At 43.4% G+C, this 19,983-nt stretch overlaps 1 protein-coding gene across 1 annotated transcript in view; it reads left to right on the top strand.

Moving 5' to 3' along the window:
* PAPSS2 (3'-phosphoadenosine 5'-phosphosulfate synthase 2) overlaps positions 1 to 19,983 on the top strand; it is a 73,923-nt gene that overhangs the window by 31,764 nt on the left and 22,176 nt on the right. Inside the window, exons 2-6 of the mRNA XM_015422658.1 lie at positions 11,805 to 11,919; positions 14,420 to 14,655; positions 17,018 to 17,156; positions 17,790 to 17,908; positions 18,014 to 18,127. Of these exons, the coding sequence (XP_015278144.1) occupies positions 11,805 to 11,919; positions 14,420 to 14,655; positions 17,018 to 17,156; positions 17,790 to 17,908; positions 18,014 to 18,127 (723 nt within the window). The remainder of the gene's footprint in view (positions 1 to 11,804; positions 11,920 to 14,419; positions 14,656 to 17,017; positions 17,157 to 17,789; positions 17,909 to 18,013; positions 18,128 to 19,983) is intronic.

The following is a 19,983-nucleotide window of genomic DNA, read 5'->3' as shown; positions in this document are numbered from 1 at the left end:
GAGTCTGAGTGGCTTACAAACTCCTTTCCCTTCCCTTCCCCACAACAGACACCCTGTGAGGTAGGTGGGTCTGAGAGAGCTCTTTCCAGAACTGTCCTTGAGAGAACAGCTCTGACAGATCTATGGCTTGCCCAAGGTCATCCTGCAGCTGCAAGTGGAGAAGTGGGGAATCAAACCCAGTTTTCCCAGATTAGAGTCCACGCACTTAACCACTACATCAAATTGGCTGGGAAGACTAAAGTAGTAGAAAGAAACGTCCTCCTTTGGAACAGGAAGGAACAGGAAAGTCATCCCAAATGGGAAGAAAAAGTTTATTTAAAAAACTCAGAACATGAAAAAGAGGGGTCTCTTGACTCTCTTCCATGATGGGCAGCTCTTTGGATGCACACAAGCCATGATAGACTAAGCCTTCACTTAGGGACTCCATCTTGCCCATGAGGCGCAGGACAAGGGAGAGAAGTCCCAACCTGGAGATCTAAGGTAATAATAAAGTCTAACTTGCTGCAGCTTCAAGTAAAGCTACCTTGTCCTAAATTAAAGATCATTTTGGAGGTACCAAGCATAGTGATAGGAGACCACATGTTTTCACCTTTTCTTTGTTCCCTTGCTCAACCCAAAAGGAAGCTTGAACAGAACATGCATATTCTTTTATTCATTTATCAGACTCTGTTATATTTTGGATTCTCTAAGTCTGATCTCTGGAAACTCACCACATCTATTCTGTCTTGCTATCTGAAGTGTGGTAATGGAAAGGGGTGCCAGAGAAGCTCACCACCCTTCTCTCTACCATAGCTCTAAATTGTGAGGTCACATTGGATCACCCCATGCTGACTTGAGATACAGGTACAGAGTGTTAGCCGTATGACTTAGTCTGGCAGGAGATACTCCTAAGCAGTTACCCAGCTTGTAATTGGCACCCATGGGGGGAGAGGGGAAGGGGCACATTGCCAAATGGAGTTTTCAGGTGGCTGCAGCATTCTTCCAACCGCCTGGAAGTCCAACAAGAAAGAACAGGGAAAGGTTTATGATTCCATTCCTTCACAAAGTGTATTGCACTTTTCAAGCCCCTTTTTGTAATCAAGCCCCATTTATATCACTCTCACAGGCAGTCCTCGAAAGAGCTTTCTCAGCCCCACCTACCTCACAGGGAGTCTGTTGTGGGGAGGAGAAGGGAAAGGAGACTGCTCTGAGACTTCCACGTGAAGGGCGGGGTATGAATCCAATCTCTTCTTCTTTTCTTTTCACACTTTCATTTCACTTTAACCAGTATTAAACTGTCCTTTATCATAACTTGCTTCTTCATCCACCATTGATGGATGACATACTTTATGGATGTTCATTTAAGTATGGATAATTATTTTGTGAACATAAAAGCAGTGTATATATCAAGTCCAAATTTGTTCTAGCTCATACATTAACTTGGCTGTATTTTCCCTATCTACAGTCCTATTCTTCAGACAGGATGAATGAAGAATATTAGTAAAATGAACTTCCACTGCTGCAGTTTAACATTAATGGCACATCAAAGCCCAGTTTTTAAAAAGTTGAAATATTGTTCAGTTAGGAGGGGAAATGTCAGGTTTTGGCATTTCGTTCTGTCTGTCTCCAACCTGAAAGACTGCTTGTTTGAGGTAACTAGGCTGCCTCTGTGGGACTCCTTGAAAAACGTTCTGTGCTACGGACTTGGTAGAGTGGAAATATCGGTACAGTGGTGCCAAAATTAATAGTCATCCAGCACAAAGGTTGTACCAGTGGATGAAGGTTGTTTTTCCTCAGTTTGCTCAAAGAGGACTGAATGAAAAAATGAGATCTTGGAGCAGCAATTTGCCCTGGCAAGGGTGAGTAACCCTAGCTGAGGCCATGGAATCAATGAGGGTGTTCTGTGCCACAACTTCAGACTGCTTGGTTTTAGACGACAAGGAGGTCTTTTGGCACTGGAGAAGCTGAGGAGGATTGCTGTTCAAATATAAACTGCCCGTTAAAGAATGCAGTGAATGAAGAGAGCACATATGTGAATCACAGAGAGAGTGAAGGAACCAGACGGAACATTTTGTCCTTCTTTCCTATCCCAAAGCAGGATTCCCTATGTTTGGTGTAAGCCTTATTGACGCTTCTCCATCGTTTTCTTTAAAATCTCATAGGGAGTTCCATGGCTACAGGTAGCTTATTTACAGTGCACATACATTTTGTGAAGATTTTTGATTGAGCTACAGGGGTTTTGTTTGTTTGTTTTTTGGATCCCCCTAAGGGGAATTTTTAATTGATTTTTTTACAAACTACAACTGAAAATATGGGAAGGGGAACTACATCAAAGGAGAAAGAAAAAAGACCCACTAATAACTAAAAACCCAAGAGTAGGAGATCAATACATCAGCTTAACTCAATGTTACTTTTAAAAAGCTAATAAAACAATGAACATAGTCGGCTATGCTAGGTTAATTATCTTTTAACTATTCATTTAACTGCTTAAAGAAACCCCCCCGAGCACCCCAAAATCATTTCAGGTTTTCAAAAATCATTTCAGAGTTTTTAGAGGGCAAGTACAAGTAACCCCAGAAAGAGTGAAGCAGTTGGGCCAAAGCCAAAAGGAACCTCAGTTGTGGATGTGTCTGATGGTGAAAGGAAAGTCCGATGCTGCTAAGAACAATACTGCATAGGAACCTGGAATGTAAGATCTATGAATCAAGGTAAGCTTGACGTGGTCAAAAATGAGATGGCAAGACTGAACATCGATATCTTAGGAATCAGTAAACTTAAGTGGACAGGAATGGGCGAATTTAACTCAGAAGACCATTATATCTACTACTGTGGCCAGGAATCTCGTAGAAAAAATGGTGTGGCCTTTATAGTCAACAAGAGAGTGCAAAAGGCAGTACTGGGATACAATCTCAAAAATGACAGAATGATTTCTGTCCGATTCCAAGGCAAACCATTCAACATCACAGTAATCCAAGTCTATGCCCCAACCACTGATGCAGAAGAGGCTGAAGTGGACCGGTTCTATGAAGACCTACAACACCTCATAGAACTAACACCAAAAAATGATGTCCTCATCATCATAGGGGACTGGAATGCTAAAGTAGGAAGTCAAAAGGTAACCGGAATAACAGACAAGTTTGGCCTTGGAAAGCAAAATGAAGCAGGGCAAAGGTTAACAGAGTTTTGTCAAGAGAACACACTGGTCATAGCGAACACCCTTTTCCAACAACCTAAGAGGCGACTCTACACATGGACATCACCAGATGGGCAACACCGAAATCAGATTGACTATATAATTTGCAGTCAAAGATGGAGAAGCTCTATCCAGTCAGTAAAAACAAGACCTGGAGCTGACTGTGGTTCAGATCATGAGCTACTCATTGCAAAATTCAGACTTAAACTGAAGAAAATCGGGAAAACCACGAGGCCATTCAGGTTTGACCTAGATCGCATCCCTGATGAATATACAGTAGAGGTGAAGAATAGATTCAAGGGTCTGGATTTGATAGATAGAGTGCCTGAAGAACTATGGACAGAGGTTCGTGACATCGTACAGGAGGCAGCAATCACCACCATACCAAAGAAAAAGAAATGCAAGAAAGCAAAATGGCTTTCTGATGAGGCTTTACAAATAGCAGAGGAAAGAAGGAAAGCGAAAGGCAAAGGCGAAAAGGAAAGATTTACCCAACTGAACGCAGATTTCCAGAGAACAGCAAGGAGAGATAAGGAGGCCTTCCTGAATGAACAGTGCAAAGTAATAGAAGAAAACAATAGAATGGGAAGGACTAGAGATCTCTTCAAGAAAATTGGAGAAATCAAGGGAGCGTTCCATGCAAAGCTGGCCATGATAAAGGACAAAAACGGTAGGGACCTAACAGAAGCAGAAGAGATTAGGAAAAGATGGCAAGAATACACAGAAGAACTATACAAGAAAGACCTCAATGTCCTTGACAAACACGACGGTATAATCACTGACCTTGAGCCAGACATCCTGGAATGTGAAGTTAAATGGGCCTTAGAAAGCATTACTAACAACAAAGCTAGTGGAGGTGATGGTATTCCAGCTGAGCTATTCAAAGTCTTAGAAGATGATGCTGTTAAAGTTCTGCACTCCATTTGCCAGCAAATTTGGAAAACGCAACAGTGGCCACAGGATTGGAAAAGATCAGTATACATTCCAATCCCAAAGAAGGGCAATGCCAAGGAATGTTCAAACTATCGCACAATTGCACTCATATCACACGCTAGCAAGGTCATGCTCAAGATCCTACAAGCTAGGCTTCAACAGTACGTGGATAGAGAACTACCAGAAGTACAAGCTGGGTTTCGAAGAGGTAGAGGAACGAGAGATCATATTGCCAACATTCGCTGGATTATGGAGAAAGCAAGAGAGTACCAGAAAAATATCTACTTCTGCTTCATTGACTATGCTAAAGCCTTTGACTGTGTGGATCACAACAAACTATGGCAGGTCCTTAAAGAGATGGGAGTACCAGACCACCTCACATGTCTCTTGAGAAACCTGTATAAGGGCCAAGAAGCGACAGTTAGAACCGGATACGGAACAACTGATTGGTTCAGCATAGGAAAAGGAGTACGACAAGGATGTATACTGTCACCTTGCTTATTTAATATATATGCAGAGTACATCATGCGAAATGCTGGCCTGGATGAATCACAAGCGGGAATTAAGATTGCTGGGGAAAAGATCAACAACCTCAGATATGCAGATGATACCACTCTAATGGCTGAAAGTGAAAAGGATCTAAAGAGCCTCTTGCTCAGAGTAAAAGAGGAGAGCGCAAAAGTGGGCTTGAAGCTCAACATCAAAAAAACTAAGATCATGGCATCCGGCCCCATCACTCCTTGGCAAATAGAAGGGGAAGTCGTGGAAGTAGTGACAGACTTCACGTTCCTGGGATCCCAGATCACCGCAGACTGTGACTGCAGCCATGAAATTAAAAGACGCCTGCTCCTTGGGAGGAAAGCGATGGCGAACCTAAACAGCATGATAAAAAGTAGAGACATCACCCTGCCAACAAAAGTCCGCATGGTCAAAGCAATGGTATTCCCAGTAGTCATGTATGGCTGTGAGAGTTGGACTATAAGGAAGGCCGAGCGCCGAAGAATAGATTCTTTTGAACTATGGTGCTGGAGAAGACTCTTGGGAGACCCTTGGACTGCGAGAAGATCAAATCAGTCAATCCTAAAAGAAATCAACCCTGACTGTTCCCTGGAAGGCCAGATAATGAAACTGAAGCTCAAATACTTTGGCCACCAAATGAGAAGGGAGCACTCACTGGAGAAGACCCTGATGCTGGGAAAGATTGAAGGTCAAAGAAGACGGGGACGGCAAAGGATGAGATGGTTAGACAGTGTCATAGATGCAATGAACATGAAGTTGAGCAAACTTCAGAGGGCGGCGGAAGACAGGAAGGCCTGGCATGATCTGGTCCATGGGGTCGCAAAGAGTCGGACTCGACTGTGCGACTGAGCAACAAAAGAAACCCCCCGAGCACCCCAAAATCATTTAAGAGTTTTCAGGCACAAATCAGATTTCCCCCCATTTTTTCCATTTTGCAGAAGCAATGTCTACATGGGTGCATATGCAAGTGGGTACAATGAAGCAACACTGCTTAAAGAAGCAATAAAGAGAAGGCACATGGTATTTTAAAGTATACATGGATAGGACCCTTCTAAGCTCTAATTCAACTGTCTATATCTTTGCATGAAGAACCAGGAAATATTTACCAAAAGACTGCAATGGTACATGGAGGACATGTATAACTAATATCTTCATAGCGAGACAATAAGATCTGATTGAATTGTGATGCTGGCAGGACAAAAGGGTTTACCCGTGGGACTTGGCACTGGCACAGCAGCTTGTTTAAACAGGGCTCTTACCTGTACAAATGAAACAAGCATTGCTTAGTTAGCATGCCAGCAGAATATGCACCTTAGCTATGGACCTTTGGCATACTTTCTAAGCCTGCATTGCTGCTTTGCATGGATAGCAGCCCAGTGTAAACAAGGTGTCTGCAGATATAGTCTCCCCCCCCCCCCAATCAGGTTTGCCTATAAGTCAGGCCTGGCTGTGACAATAACTAGGGGTGGAGCAACGGCACTCATGGAATGTTGTAAAGCCAGCCACAGCCGTAAGGTTAGATCTATAAAGGGGACCTGAGACAGTCAACTCAGAAAGCAGAGTAGAGGGGGGGATATACGGTTGCCAACCTCCGGGTTGGCTGGAAATATCTTGGGATTGCAGCTGCACTCCAGGTGACAGAGATCAGTTCCCCTGGAGAAAACGGCAGCTTCTGAAGGTGGAATCTGGCAGTATACCCTACTGAAGTCCCTCCTCTCTCCAAACTCCACCCTTCCCTGGCTCCACCTCCGAAATCTCCAGGAATTTCCCAACCCAGACATGGCAACCCTGGGGGCTTGGCAACTTCTTGTGGTGCCACAAGCCAGCCAGCCACCCCACTGATGTCCCTGCCTGAGTGCTGAAGAGATAATCTTCCTTGCCTCCTTGTCCCCGTTCTCTTTAAGAGCCATTTGCACATACCATACTCTTTTCTGAACATTAGTTGTCAGGGCAGTCAAATTGGTGCACACACTCTTGTGGTAGTCTCGTAAAAGGTCAGGGAGACCTATAGGGGGTCATAAGTAAGGAGGGTTATCTCCTCTACCTGCTGGAAAGGGTTGGTGCCCCCAGCAGTGAGGTGTGGGAAAGAGGACAGTCGCAGCCATCTCTAGTGATAAAACACTTTGAGCCAACATGACTCCCTCATCTTTTTTCACAGCCTTTAGCACGCATTTAAGAAGCAAGGAAACCTCTCTCATTTCTCCTGTGGTAAGCTAGTCTTTTGCATTCACTCACCCTCAGGTTTCACCGGAATGAAAATGTACACGGTTCACTATCAAACATTTCATGTTTATTTATTTAATTTATTTATAGCCCTCCTTTCTTGCTGAGACTCAAGGCAGATAAATGTATGACATCCATAAAAGTTATACACATGAATGTATTTTTCCCCATTGGAAAGCTAAATTTTGTTTATATAATTAAAATTACATAACCGTGTTCCAGAGCTCCGGGTCAACAGGCTTCAAGAAACATATTCTTTCTGCCAGAGCACATATTTTTTCTATTTGTAACCTGAGCATAAAAATCTTATGTTTGTAATTTAGATCTGGAATTCTTTTGAGGGCCTCTCTTCAGAAGTTCAGATATTTATGATGACATTATTGGCTACGCACTAGTTGGTTTCTTATTATCTTTGAGGTTTGGCTTCCAATCCCATTTTAAGATCCTGAATAATTATGGATTAAGGTAGTCTCTCCTAGCAAACAATTAAAACTTGCATAAACCCTGATCAACTTATATAACACCTGATCGGCTTACCCAGATTTTTTTTTGGGGGGGATCACAGCACTGGTGTATGGCATCTGCAAGCCTGACAGCAAGACTTCAAAACTTAAGCACTGAAACTGTAGAGAGATTTCTTTGGAGGAAGAAATGAGGGTGCAAATTCACTCTGCACAAAATACAGTTGTCAAGGGAGTCTTGTCACTTTAAGAATGATACAGCAAAACATGATCTAAGGAAAGTCAAAAGGGAGCTCATGTTGGAATTTCCTGTGATCTAAAGAATTCTGATAGTGTATAGGTTTTCATAAATATACCTGGAAAATTTGTGATATCTTTGAAGACAACCTTCTTATGGAACTGCATAATAAGAAACTAATGTGAGTTGGATATGATAAGGTTTTGGGATAGGGTTGCCAGTTCTTGGTTAGGAAATTCTTGGAGAGTTGAGGGGCAGAGTCTTGGGAGGGAGTTCATCAGGGTATAACGACATAGAGAACACTCTCCAAAGCAGCCATTTTCTCCAGGGGAAATTATCTCTGTCATCTACAGATCAATTGTAATTTCAGGAGATCTCCAGGCCCCACCTGGCGGTTAGTAGCCCTATTTTAGGAGTTGATACAGTATAGTGGTAAAGAGTTTGAACTGAGAAGTCTCTACTTCAAATGTCTCCTATGTAGCCTTTGCCAAGCCCATGGCCTGATTCAGAAATCACGGCCAAACCTTGGTTTGGTTGTTATGAGTGAGCTTTGCTCCCTCTACCATATTGTTTTGCGACCTGCAGAGCCTCCCTTACCTCTTGGTTTGTGGCATTTGTAGTTTGGTGTGGCATGATCTGAACTGGGTGAATTTTAATGGTTGCAAACCATACTTTGCTTTTAAAACCAGAAGTGGAAACCACCGTTTGAAATGGGTTTTCACATCTGGCTTAGAGGAACAGTAGTTTGTACAGTCATATTGTACAGTAGTTTGTACAGTTTGTACAGTCAAGAATCATGACAAACTATAAGGAGAAAAGGGGAGAAGGAAGCAGGAAATGCCTACTCGCAAAAGGAAACTAAGATTTCCTTTGTTACCTGAATTAGCCCGCATCGTGGCCTCAGTTTTAGGGATGCCAACCTTCAGGTGGGACCTGGTGATCCCCTGGAGTTATAGGTCATCTCCAGACTTCAGAGATCAATTCCCCCAGAGAAAAGGAATGCTTTGGAGGATGGATTCTATGACATTGTATCCCACTGAGGTCCATGCCCTCCCCAGGCTCCACCCCCCAAATCTCCAAGAGTTTTCCAAACTGGATCTGGCACCCCACCCCCCCCCCCATCTCCCACCGGTGGCCAGGGGGTACCTGGCAACCTTACCTCAGTTACTGCATTTACAATATGGGGATAACAATGTTGACTTACTTTCCAGGGTGGTTATAAAAATTATTGAGACAGTTTATGTGACACACTTTGCTTCTCACTCTTATAAGTTTCACAGTAGTACTGTCATTATTAATATTAAATAATCCAATATAAATATTGGCGAGAATTGCAGCCTAAATAATGAATGTCATAGTTCAATCTGTGGTTTGTTTTGTGTGAGATGCCTTCTTGAGAGACCAGCATTTTTTGTGAAAGGAAAAATGTGTTTTCACTCTTGATTATCAGATAATTTTGATTTAGGCTAGAACAGCCAATAAGACCATCTGTTGTTTACTAATCCTTTTCCCGTAAGGGGTTATTTATCCCATTTTAAGTTAATGATCCAGCAAACAAGCAAACAAAATAAATTAACAGGCTCTTTTGTGCATAAGATTAAATAATTATTATTTCACATCCTTTGCCCAGTTGGTTTCCCTCCTCCTCCAAGCAATCAAGCTAGCACTCTGCTCATAAGGGGAGGAGTTGTGGTGCAGTGGAAGAGCCTCTGCTTAGCATAGGGTTGCCCTGTCCTTTTCTTCCGCTGGTGGGGGGTGGGAGCTTCCTGGGAGTGAGGGGGGGTTGGGGCAACATCGCTACATGCAATGTCCCCCAGCATGATGACCTCACATGGAAGTGGTCTCATCATGCCAGGGACGTCACGTGGTGACACTGTGGTATTTTGGGCAAAATTCTGTGGTTACCATGGAGTCTTGCCCAAAATACCAGAGGAGGTTCTTTTCCAATCCATATGCAAAATCTATATGCCAATCCACCAAACAAGCAAATCCATATGCAAAAGAAACTCCTCAGGAAAGCTCCTCCATTAGCATGTCACAGCCTGGGAAACTCCTACAAGATAATGACTCAGCCCTACCCCACCTTCCTGAGTAGATATAAACTACCTGCCTACCATTTTTCTTCTCACCGTGACACAGAGAGTACTCCATCTTTCTGTGTTATACCTCTGAGGATGCCAGTCACAGCTGCTGGCGAAACGTCAGGTACTACAATGCCAAGACCATGGCCGTACAGCCTGGAAAATCTACAACAACTAATCTGATCTGTTTGTCTGAACTTTTGGTGATCGGGTCCTTGACTCCCCAGCTTTCTGGATTTTACCTGCCTTGCAACTTCCTCAGATTTTATCAAGAGACTTTCTGCTCCAAAAATGTCTTCTTCACATAATAGGTTCCAATAACTCCAGATGCACTTGCCTGTAAAATTTACTGTAAAATTAATCAGCCATTAAAGTATAAAGAGAATTTTTCTGATCAGTAAAAAAAATATAACACTGATTCTAAATTTAAAAGCAGCTAGCCAAATTTAAAAGTGAAATAAGACCAGCTTCCAGTTTAAGTCATGGAGGGGGACACACCTAGGAACTTTAAAAGTTGTTCTCAATTCAGTTGAATCAATAGAAAAATGAGCCTCTTGTGACCATACTGGGGCTGACCTTTAAATGTTGCTACTGTTATAATTTTTAGTTTAATGTTTATATTTTATATTGTGTGAAAATGTATAAATATATTTATATATGTATAGATTTTATTTTGAGTTGTTTTGGTGGCTGTTAGGCAGAAAGGTGATATCTATAATATATAAAAGCCAAGCCATGCTGGTGACAACTCACCTACTGTCCCATTGGCCACTGGGGAAGCTGCCTTAGCATCCTATTGGCTCATCCCGCCAGCTCCTCCATTCTTACTCCCCCATTTTTGTTACATTGCACCTTGGGAGGTGTAGTTTACTTAGGGGAGGGTCAGGTTGGTTGAAGAACTTCAATGAGGTATACTGCCATAGAGCTCACCCTCCAAAGCAACCATTTTCTCCATGGGGAGATGTAATTCAGAGAGATGTCCAGGCCTTCCCTTTCTCCCCATGGAGAAAATGGTTGCTTTGGAGGGTGAGCTCTATGGCAGTATACCTCACTGAAGTCCTTCAGCCAACCTGACCCTCCCCTAAGTATTGCCAACCTCCAGGCGGCACCTGGGGATCTCCAGCTATTACAACTGAGCTCCAGGTGACCAAGATCAGTTCCCCTGGAGAAAATGGCTGCTTTGGCATTATACCCTGCTGAGGTCCCTCCCCACCCCAAACCCTGCCCTCCCCAGGCTCTACCCCTCAAATCTACAGATATTTCCCAACCTGTAACTGGCTATGGAACTGCTTTCCAGTCCTTTGGAACTCAGGAAACATGGCATAGGAGGAGGTGGTTTTCTACCTTAGCTGCCACGGCATAGCCCCAAATCAACATAAATCAGAAGTGGAGGGAACCATACCTGTTACCATGGGCCTCTCCTCCCATACTATCCACTTGGGGCAGCAAAATGACTTGAGACAGCTCTGCCTTATAGCTAAGCAGAAGGAAATAAACATGGCTCACCTCCCTCTATTTCCCTCTTCCCTCCGCCGCCCCACCAGCCACAGCCGGGACACTCACCTGGAGCCTCTTTCTAGAGGCCATTGTATTTCTCCCCACAATGGGCCTTACTCCTGGTGTTATAATAACTAAATAAGTAGATGCAATAGTGAGTAGGGAGGCTAGATTGTCACTTGAAACAACAGACTCGGACCCTAGTCTGTGAATGGACATCCTTATTATTAAGTCTTCTAGTTGTGGTTTCATGGTTCAGTCTACAGAGGGCACCACATGTCTGCCTTGTGATCCCTATCTAGACCACTTGTGATGAATTTGGGAGGGAAGTTAATAGTTCTTCAATCAAATGCCAACTTTATTGCAGCAAAACCCAGAAGGGGAATTAATTGACTCCATCACGATATAGAAAAAAACATAACTCTGTAAATTATGAGAAAGGGGGGAAATCCCCCAAAGCAGCCAGACTGTCCAGGATGCACAGAGTGTAATGAACAGCTGAGAGTCACTTAAAGGGGGCAATGCAAAATTGGCCTGCTCCAAGTCCCTGAGGATTTACAGAATTCTGGAGACAGCGATTTGGAGAAGGGGAATTTCCAAATGTCCTGATTGAATTTATTTTTGGGTATTGTCAGTCACAACAATAAATAGTTTTCCCCTGTTTTTGTTTGTACCTTTAGAATCTTCAGAGATCTACTAATGTGGTATACCAAGCCCATCATGTTAGCAGGAGCAAGAGAGGACAAGTTGTGGGAACAAGAGGTGGATTCAGAGGCTGTACGGTGTGGCTAACAGGTATTGCATTCCTGATTAATTTAGTAAACGGACATTGGACCGAGTTATTTATTGCCATTATATTTGCACTGAAAAAACTGAAAATCACAGATACACAACATAAGAACGCAAAAACATAAGAGAAGACATGTTGGATCAGGCCAATGGTCCATCCAGGCCAACACTTTGTGACCGATTTCCCACAAGCCGCTGCTCCTCCCTCGTTCTTCCTTCCCCCCGACTGTATGTGTCAATTTCCCACTACTTGCTGCGCGGCCACATTTTGACCCACAGCTTCACCTGATTTCCCCCGCGTCTTTTTGATCCTGTTTTTTCAGAATTGAAAAAACGTGAAGGAAATTGGGTGAAGCTGCATGTCAAAATGCAGTCGCGCAGCAAGTAGTGGGAAGTTGACACATACAGTCGGGGGGGGGGAGGAAGAGCGAGGGTGGAGCAACGGCTTGTGTGAAATCGGTCTATGTCACACAGTGGCCAAAAATACCAGGTGCCATCAGGATGTCCACTAGTGGGGCCAAAACTCCAGAAGCCCTTCTACTGTTGCCCCCCAAGTACAAAGAATAAGAGCATCACTGGCCCATAGTGTTCCATCTATTCCTTGTGGCTAATAGCCACTGATGGACCTTGGCTCCATATGTTTATCCAATCCCCTCTTGAAGCTGTTTATTCTTCTAGCCTCTACCACTTCCTGCAGCAGTGAATTCCATGTGTTAATTACTCTTTGGGTGAAGAAGTACTTATTTTTTCTCTTCTAAGCTTACTGTTAATTAATTTCATTGAGTGCCTAGGAGTTCTTGTATTTTGCGAAGGGAGAAAAGTACTTCTTTACCTTCTCTACCCATGCATAATTTTGTAAACCTCTATCATCATCACCCTTCAATTATCGTTTCTCCGAGCTAAAGAGCCCTAACTTCATTAATCTTTTTTATAGGAAAGGTGTTCCATCCCCTTAATCATTTCAGTTGCCCTTTTCTGCACTTTTTCCAATGCTGTAATATCTTTTTTGATGAGCAGTGGTCAGAACTGTACACAATATTCTAAATATTGCACCATAGATTTATACAGGGCCATTATGAAACTGGCTGATTTGTTTTCAATTCCCTTCCTAATAATCCCCTAATAATCCTTCCTAATAATCCCTAATAAACCTAGTGTCTCAAGAGGGTGTAATGGAATTTATTATTATAAGTCACATGTAAGTGGGAGAAGAAAATTCCACTGTCCACTTAAGCATAACCAAGTGATCAAAGTTCTAAAATGCCTTTTAAATAATCCTAATACTGTAAATGGAGAGCCAACATGGTGTAGTGGTTAAGAGCGGCAGACTCTAATCTGGAGAACTGAGTTTGATTCCCCACTCCTCCACATGAAGCCTGCTGGGTGACCTTGGGCCAGTCACAGTTCTCTCAGAACTCTCAGCCACATCTGCTTCACAAGGTGACTGTTGTGGGGAGAGGAAGGGAAGGTTATTGTAAGTCACTTTGAGACTCTTTAAGGTAGAGAAAAGCAGGGTATAAAAGTTCATCTTCTAAATTATCTCAGACCAAAAACAAACCCAAACCCAAAACAACAGAATAAGTAACCAAAAGGTTGAAACAAAGGATAAAAAAACCACACTGGTTAACAAATATCCAGTTTTAACAAAATCTCCTTTAAAAAGTCTGAAAACTATTTGTAGTGGATCACTATCATTTTCAATTTAAAGGTGACCTGAAACTGACTTTTCATGAGGTTTGTTTTGTTAGATATCAAGGGTGAGTTTTTTGGGGGAAATGTGTAATAAAAGTATTGTAAATAAAGTGCAGGGTTGCCAGACCTCCGGTCCAAGCAGGGGTTCCCCCAGTTTTGGGGGCTTTGATCCACCACTGGCCAGCTGGCTGGTGGGGAAAGTCCCACCCCCAAACAGGGACGTCACCTGGTGACGGAAGTGACCCAGAAGTGACATCATTGCCTCACCGACATCGGGGTGATGCTCTAGTTTTTGGGCCAATTCTATGGTTTTGAAGGTAAAATACCATAGAGTTTTGCCCAAAAACTAGAGCATCACCCCTGACATTGGCGACGTGATGATGTCACTTCCAGGTGATGTCATTGCACCATGCATACAAAGTGTGCATGGCAGAAGATCCCAGGCAGGACCCAGGAGCCCCCTGCTGGATTGCAGGCAGGACCTGGCAACCCTAAATTAAGCCCTCAGCAAATGGATAGACAACTTCAAGAGCTTCTTTGGTATTAGAACCACACAGTTTGGAGAGGGGCTGTGGCTTGGTAGAGCATCTGCTTTGCATGCAGAGGGTCCCAGGTGCAATCCCTGGCATCTCTGGTTAAAGGATCAAGTACTAAGTAACAAGAAGGATCTCTGACTTTGACCTTGAACCTAGACCCTAGAAAACTGCTGCCAGTTAGAGTAGACAATACTAATCTTGACCAGGCAGCTTCATGTGTTCATGTGATGCCTATATGGAAAATTGCATTTGTTTTATATGCTGCATGTTATTAATAGGTCTTTCTGGTGCTGGTAAAACAACCATTGGGTTTGCACTGGAGGAGTACCTGCTTTCTCATGGCATTCCTTGCTACTCCCTTGATGGGGATAACATCCGTCATGGCCTGAACAAAAATCTCGGTTTCTCAGCTGATGATCGAGAAGAGAACATCCGCCGAATTGCCGAAGTTGCCAGACTGTTTGCAGATGCCGGCCTGGTTTGCATCACCAGTTTTATTTCTCCTTTCACAAAGGTACACCTGTTCTGAAAATTCTTGTATGATACTGTGTCTTCCCATGCTTTTTAGAAGTCTAATTTTTCTAATTTTTTTTTAATGAGGGAGGCTCATTTTAAGGAAACAAACTCTGCAGGACTTTATGAAACAGCAACACTTCAGGAAATAAAATGCAGTCGCTTTCAGTGTAATGCATCTTTAGTATGATGTGTTAAAATGAAGGAGGGGATCCCATTGGGGATCCACAGCGACATATGTCATTCTCCTCCATCTTATCCTTATTGTACTCCTGTGAGGTAGGTTAGACTGAATGGCCCAAGGTCATCCAGTGAGTTTCAGTGGCAGAGTGGGGATTCCAAACTGGGTCTTCCAGATCCTAGGCCTACCCCCTAACCTCAACATGATGCTGTCACAATTGGGGGGCATCTGTTCATGAATGAAAAAGGGGCTATCTCTTCTGTCCTTGTATTTGCTGGGTGACAAAGGTGACTAATGGTGACCAGTAATCTTTGAGTTGGCCAACTTTTTTATGCCACTTGCTTTTTACATGCAGTCAGTGTATGTAGAGCACTGCAGTGGGGCAAATAGGCCTCTCCCCAAGGCTGTTTTGGCTCAGGAGGTCAGCACAAGGAGGGAGGCTGAAGCCCCTCCTCCCCTGCACCATAATCATGAGCTGAATTGGGCTCCAGGGCACTTGGGAACTTCAATTCTCTGAGGTCATGTTTGGCTGTCAAGCAAACCCTAACCTAATTTGTGCCAGACATAATGTCTAGTTTGGGCTTGAGAGACCACTTGGGAACCAAGTTGCTCTGAGAGAAGAAGAGCTAAATATGAAATAATAGTAACTAAAATAGTAAGGGCAGGGGCCGCAGTGGCTCAGAGGTTAAGACGCTGAGCTGCAGAGCAGAAGGTCAGTAGCTCAGCAGTTCAAGACCCGAGTGCCACATGATGGAGTAAGCTCCCGTCTCTAGCCCCAGCTCCTGCCAACCTAGCCATTCAAGAGCAAGAAATTGCAAGTAGATAAATAGGTACCACTTCAGTGGGAAGGTAGCAGCGTTCTGTGAGCCTTGGCGTTTAGTCATGCTGGCCACATGATCACAGAAACATCTTCGGACAGCCCTGGCTCTTCAGCTTGGAAACGGAGATGAGCACCACCCCCTAGAGTCAGATTCGACTGGCTTTCGAGCAAGGGAAACCTTTACTAAAATAGTAAGGTGGTAACAGAAGGATAGTTAGATGAGGAGGAAAGGCCATGGCTCATTGATAGAGCATACTGTTACAGTGCCAGAACAAAGTTTGAACCCAGTGGCACCTTTAAGACCAACAAAGTTTTATTCAAGGTATAAGCTTTCGTATGCATGCGCCCAGTTATCTGAAGAAGTGTGCGTGCACACGAAAGTTTATACCTTGAATAAAACTTTGTTGGTCTTTAAGGTGCCACTGGACTCAAACTTTGTTCTGCTGCTTCAGACCAACAAGGCTACCTACCTGAATCTGTTACGGTACCAATTACATTCCTCAGATAGCCTTCTGCTTGTGGTGCCCTGTTTTAGGATTGTGTGGCAACGGCTGTGTCACAGGCTCTCTCTGTGGTAGACCGAGTCCTCTGGAATGGCCTACCAGAATGGGTGCAGAGTGTTTTCAAGAGGGGTAATTAATTGAGAGTCAGGCAGGAGTAATAAAGAAAAGTCATTATTAAACAAATCATATCCCCTGAACACACACTCTCATTCTATCTGCTTCTCTACTGAGTCACTTCCTGTAGTTGTTCCTTCACACTCTATCTTCCCATGAGTTATTCCTTGTCTACTTTCCTAACTCATTCAGTTCCACATACATTGCTACACAGAGGGCACTTTCACAGGCTGTATTTAGGAAGGCATGCAAGACATATTTGGGAGGGCATCTTGTGTGGTGTGTGAAGTGTGAACTGTTCTGTCATATTTGGCTGCATTTTTAATCTGCACTTATTTTAATCTCTGTGTTATTTTTATTTGTTAAATGGAGCCCTATGTTTTTGTATCTTGCAGCTTCTTGTTGCATTGTTAGCTGTCTTAAGTCTAAGGAAATAAAGCAGGATATACTGATTTTAAATAAATAAAGACAGATTGTCTCAGTTTAAACCCCGGAATTTTCAGTTAAAAGGACAGTAGGTATATGAAAGCCGCTGTCAGTCTGAGTATACACCACTCACCTCAATGGACCAATAGTCTGATTCAGCGTAAGATGGCATCATGTGCGTTCATGTGAGGTTAGGATGTGCTGAGAAGGGGGTTGTCAATGGAGATACAAGGAAAATGAAGCAGAGTAACAAACAGAACAGAGAATTGTGAAGTTATTACCTCTACATTATTTGCTGCTTTTCCTTTCCTTTACATAGGACCGTGAGAATGCACGGAAGATTCATGAGACAGCTGGGCTCCCTTTCTTTGAGGTCTTTGTGGATGCTCCTCTAAACATCTGTGAAAGCAGAGATGTGAAAGGCCTTTACAAAAAAGCACGAGCTGGAGAAATCAAAGGTGTGATGACCCCCTCCCCCTGTGAGAGCTGCATCACCTAACCCCACAGGGACTGCCCCTCCCAGCAAGAGGTTCTCAGCCTGAAGTCTCCCCAGAGAACAGACTGGCTTGAGTCAAACCTTTCAACACTTTCAGTGCAATCCTAAGAACACTTTCCTGGGAGTAAGCCCCACTGGATAGACCTTAGTAGGCTTCTGAGTAGACTTGCTTAGGATTGTCCTCTTTGAGTAGGAGTAGCCTGTTGTGTTGCTGAGAGGTGTAGCGCCCCCCCCATAACTATGTCATGGCCAAATGTGCAGCTATGATCCTTCTCTTGGCTGTGATGCACGGTTCTGCTTTAAGCATAGGTAGCAAACAATGGAGTTCTCAGCCTACTGACTTCATTGGACTTAGAAGGGCATGACTCTGCTTAGGATGGCACTGTAAATGTAGCATGTTATGCTGTGTCAGGAAATAAATGTTCCTCCATGGATACTAGACATAGAAAATTGATCAGTGATCTCCAGCAGCCAATATAATAATTATAAACAACATTCTGAAGCCCTAAAATAAGAACATGTTTACTTGTCATTTTTTTTACCATCCGATTTCTATATTATCATCTTAACTATACAAATTGCTAACAATCTGCAGGATTCACTGGAATTGATTCAGAGTATGAGAAACCTGAAATGCCCGAACTTGTGCTGAAAACCAATATATCTTCAGTATCAGACTGCATTCAGCAGATTGTGGAGCTCTTGCAGGAACAGGTATTCTGTTTTTGCCTCACAAAGTTAAAGTGCTTTTGTTTTTAAGGTATCTTCTTCACAGTTAACTTTTCCACTTGACTCTTATGTCTGCTTTTTCTGTTCCAGAACATTGTTCCTCCTACCGCTATCAAGGATGTTCTTGAGCTGTTTGTACCAGAAAATAAGGTGGAACAAGCACGGGCTGAAGCCAATACGTTGCCTTCTGTAAAGATTACCAAGGTAGGAGACAGAACCTAGAGGCAAAGTTTCTGTAGCAAAACAAGAAAAAAACAACAGAGGCCCGGGTCACACAGGAGGTTTTGGGCCGGAAGAGGGACGGGTCGGGGGCGCAGCAAACGGGCATCTGGGAATCGGTGTGCACCCGTCCCCGATCCATCCCTTCTGGCCTAAAACCCGCTGCAAAAAACCCCCAAGTAAAAGGTAGCACCAACTTGGAACAGTGCAGCAAGTGCGGCCGTGAGATCGCCGGCGTGCCGTCTGCAGGAGCAATCGAGGCTCCCAGCCGAACTGCACACATGCGCAGTTCGGCTGCCTCGCTCTCCCTGCAGTGGCTTCCCCCCGGCATCTGATAGTGCAGGGGAGCAACTGCGCGGCGGCTCAGGGGATCTATCTGATCCCGCCGCTGCGTGTCTCTTTTGGTGCGACTTTAAAAAGCCGCACTTCGGCCGTTCTTTTTTCTCCCGTGTGGCAGGGGCCGGAGAGTACCTTCACCCATACATTCTTCCCCGAGAATAAGCCACTTGCCTCTAGTGCCATCCTTTTGGGAAATACAGTCCATCACGGTATGTATGTTAAGTGCCATCAAATTGCTTCTGATTTATAGTGACTCTATGAATTAATGACCTCCAAAGCATTCTACTGCTAACAGTCTGGCTCAGGTCTTGCAAACTGAGGGCCGTGGTTTCCTTTCCTGAGTCAGTCCATCTCATGCTGGGTCTTCCTCTTTTTTTCACTGATTCCTAAGATATTGATGTTCAGTCTTGCCATCTCATTTTTTTTTATTCCCTCTCCTAAAAAGGAGAGTATTTTTTCGCTTTTACATTACAGAAAAATAGGGAGGGTATATAGCGGGACAAAGGAAAGTGTTGAATCATGTAAGAAATTAGTATGTTAATCTTTTATTAGTAAAGTCAAAGTCAAAGTTCTCTTCATCAGTTGGATGATTTCGTTTCTTCTGTACCTTTCAAAATCGGTCAATTAATGTATTAGTAGTGTCCCTTTGGGGTTAATATTATCTTTGGGGTTAGTATTATCTTTTAGTGTGCTTTCCAAACCAATCTTCAAGCATTGGGGTGCTTCCCTTTTTTCTCTCTCAGGAAATACTTTGGACCTCCAGCCGCTCCTTTGTCTTCCTCGTCTTTCACCTCTCCCTCTGAACTGCTGCTGTCCTCGCTTGTTCCTGCCATCCATTTAGTGAGTTCTGCCTCATCCTCTGCGCTGGCGTGCTTCTTCAAAAAGTCATGAGCCTTGAAGATGGAATCAATCTTCTCTCTTCTGTCTTTAAACTTAAAGACAAGTCCTGGCGCCAACCATTTGTAATTAATTTGATGATTTCTCAAGAACATGGTCAACCCTTTATATTCCTTCCTTTTCATTCTAATTTCAAATGGAACATCCTTTAAAATCCGAATAGTCTAGTCTCCAATTTTCAGAGGCGATGATGACGTTGCTTTTAAGATTTGATCTCTGAGACGTTGTTTGGTAAATTTCACGACCACTTCTGCTGGCAGATTATTTTTCTTTGTATAGTTGGAGTAGGCTCTATAAGCCAAGTCCATCTCTTCTTTTATTTTTTCCGCTTCACTGCCAGTCAGTGGTGCCAAAGCATTCGCCAAAATGTCTCTGAGGTCTTCCTTCTCACATTCTTTCAGCCCTTGAAAGCGGAGCGTCAAGTTTGATTTTTCCATTTGCAACATCAATATTTTCTTGTCTTGCTTCTCTTGGTGTTTCTCCACTTTACTGACCTTCTTCTTGACTTTCTGTATTTCTTCCGTTGATACCATACATTTCTTTGCAATTTCATCCACCGTCTTGGCTGTCTCATTCATTTTTTTTGTTGAATATTATAAGCACTT

Source organism: Gekko japonicus, unplaced genomic scaffold (assembly GCF_001447785.1).
Source record: "Gekko japonicus isolate JY-2015 unplaced genomic scaffold, Gekko_japonicus_V1.1 scaffold2125, whole genome shotgun sequence".
Taxonomy (NCBI): domain Eukaryota; kingdom Metazoa; phylum Chordata; class Lepidosauria; order Squamata; family Gekkonidae; genus Gekko; species Gekko japonicus.
This window is presented reverse-complemented; position numbering and strand designations above follow the sequence as displayed.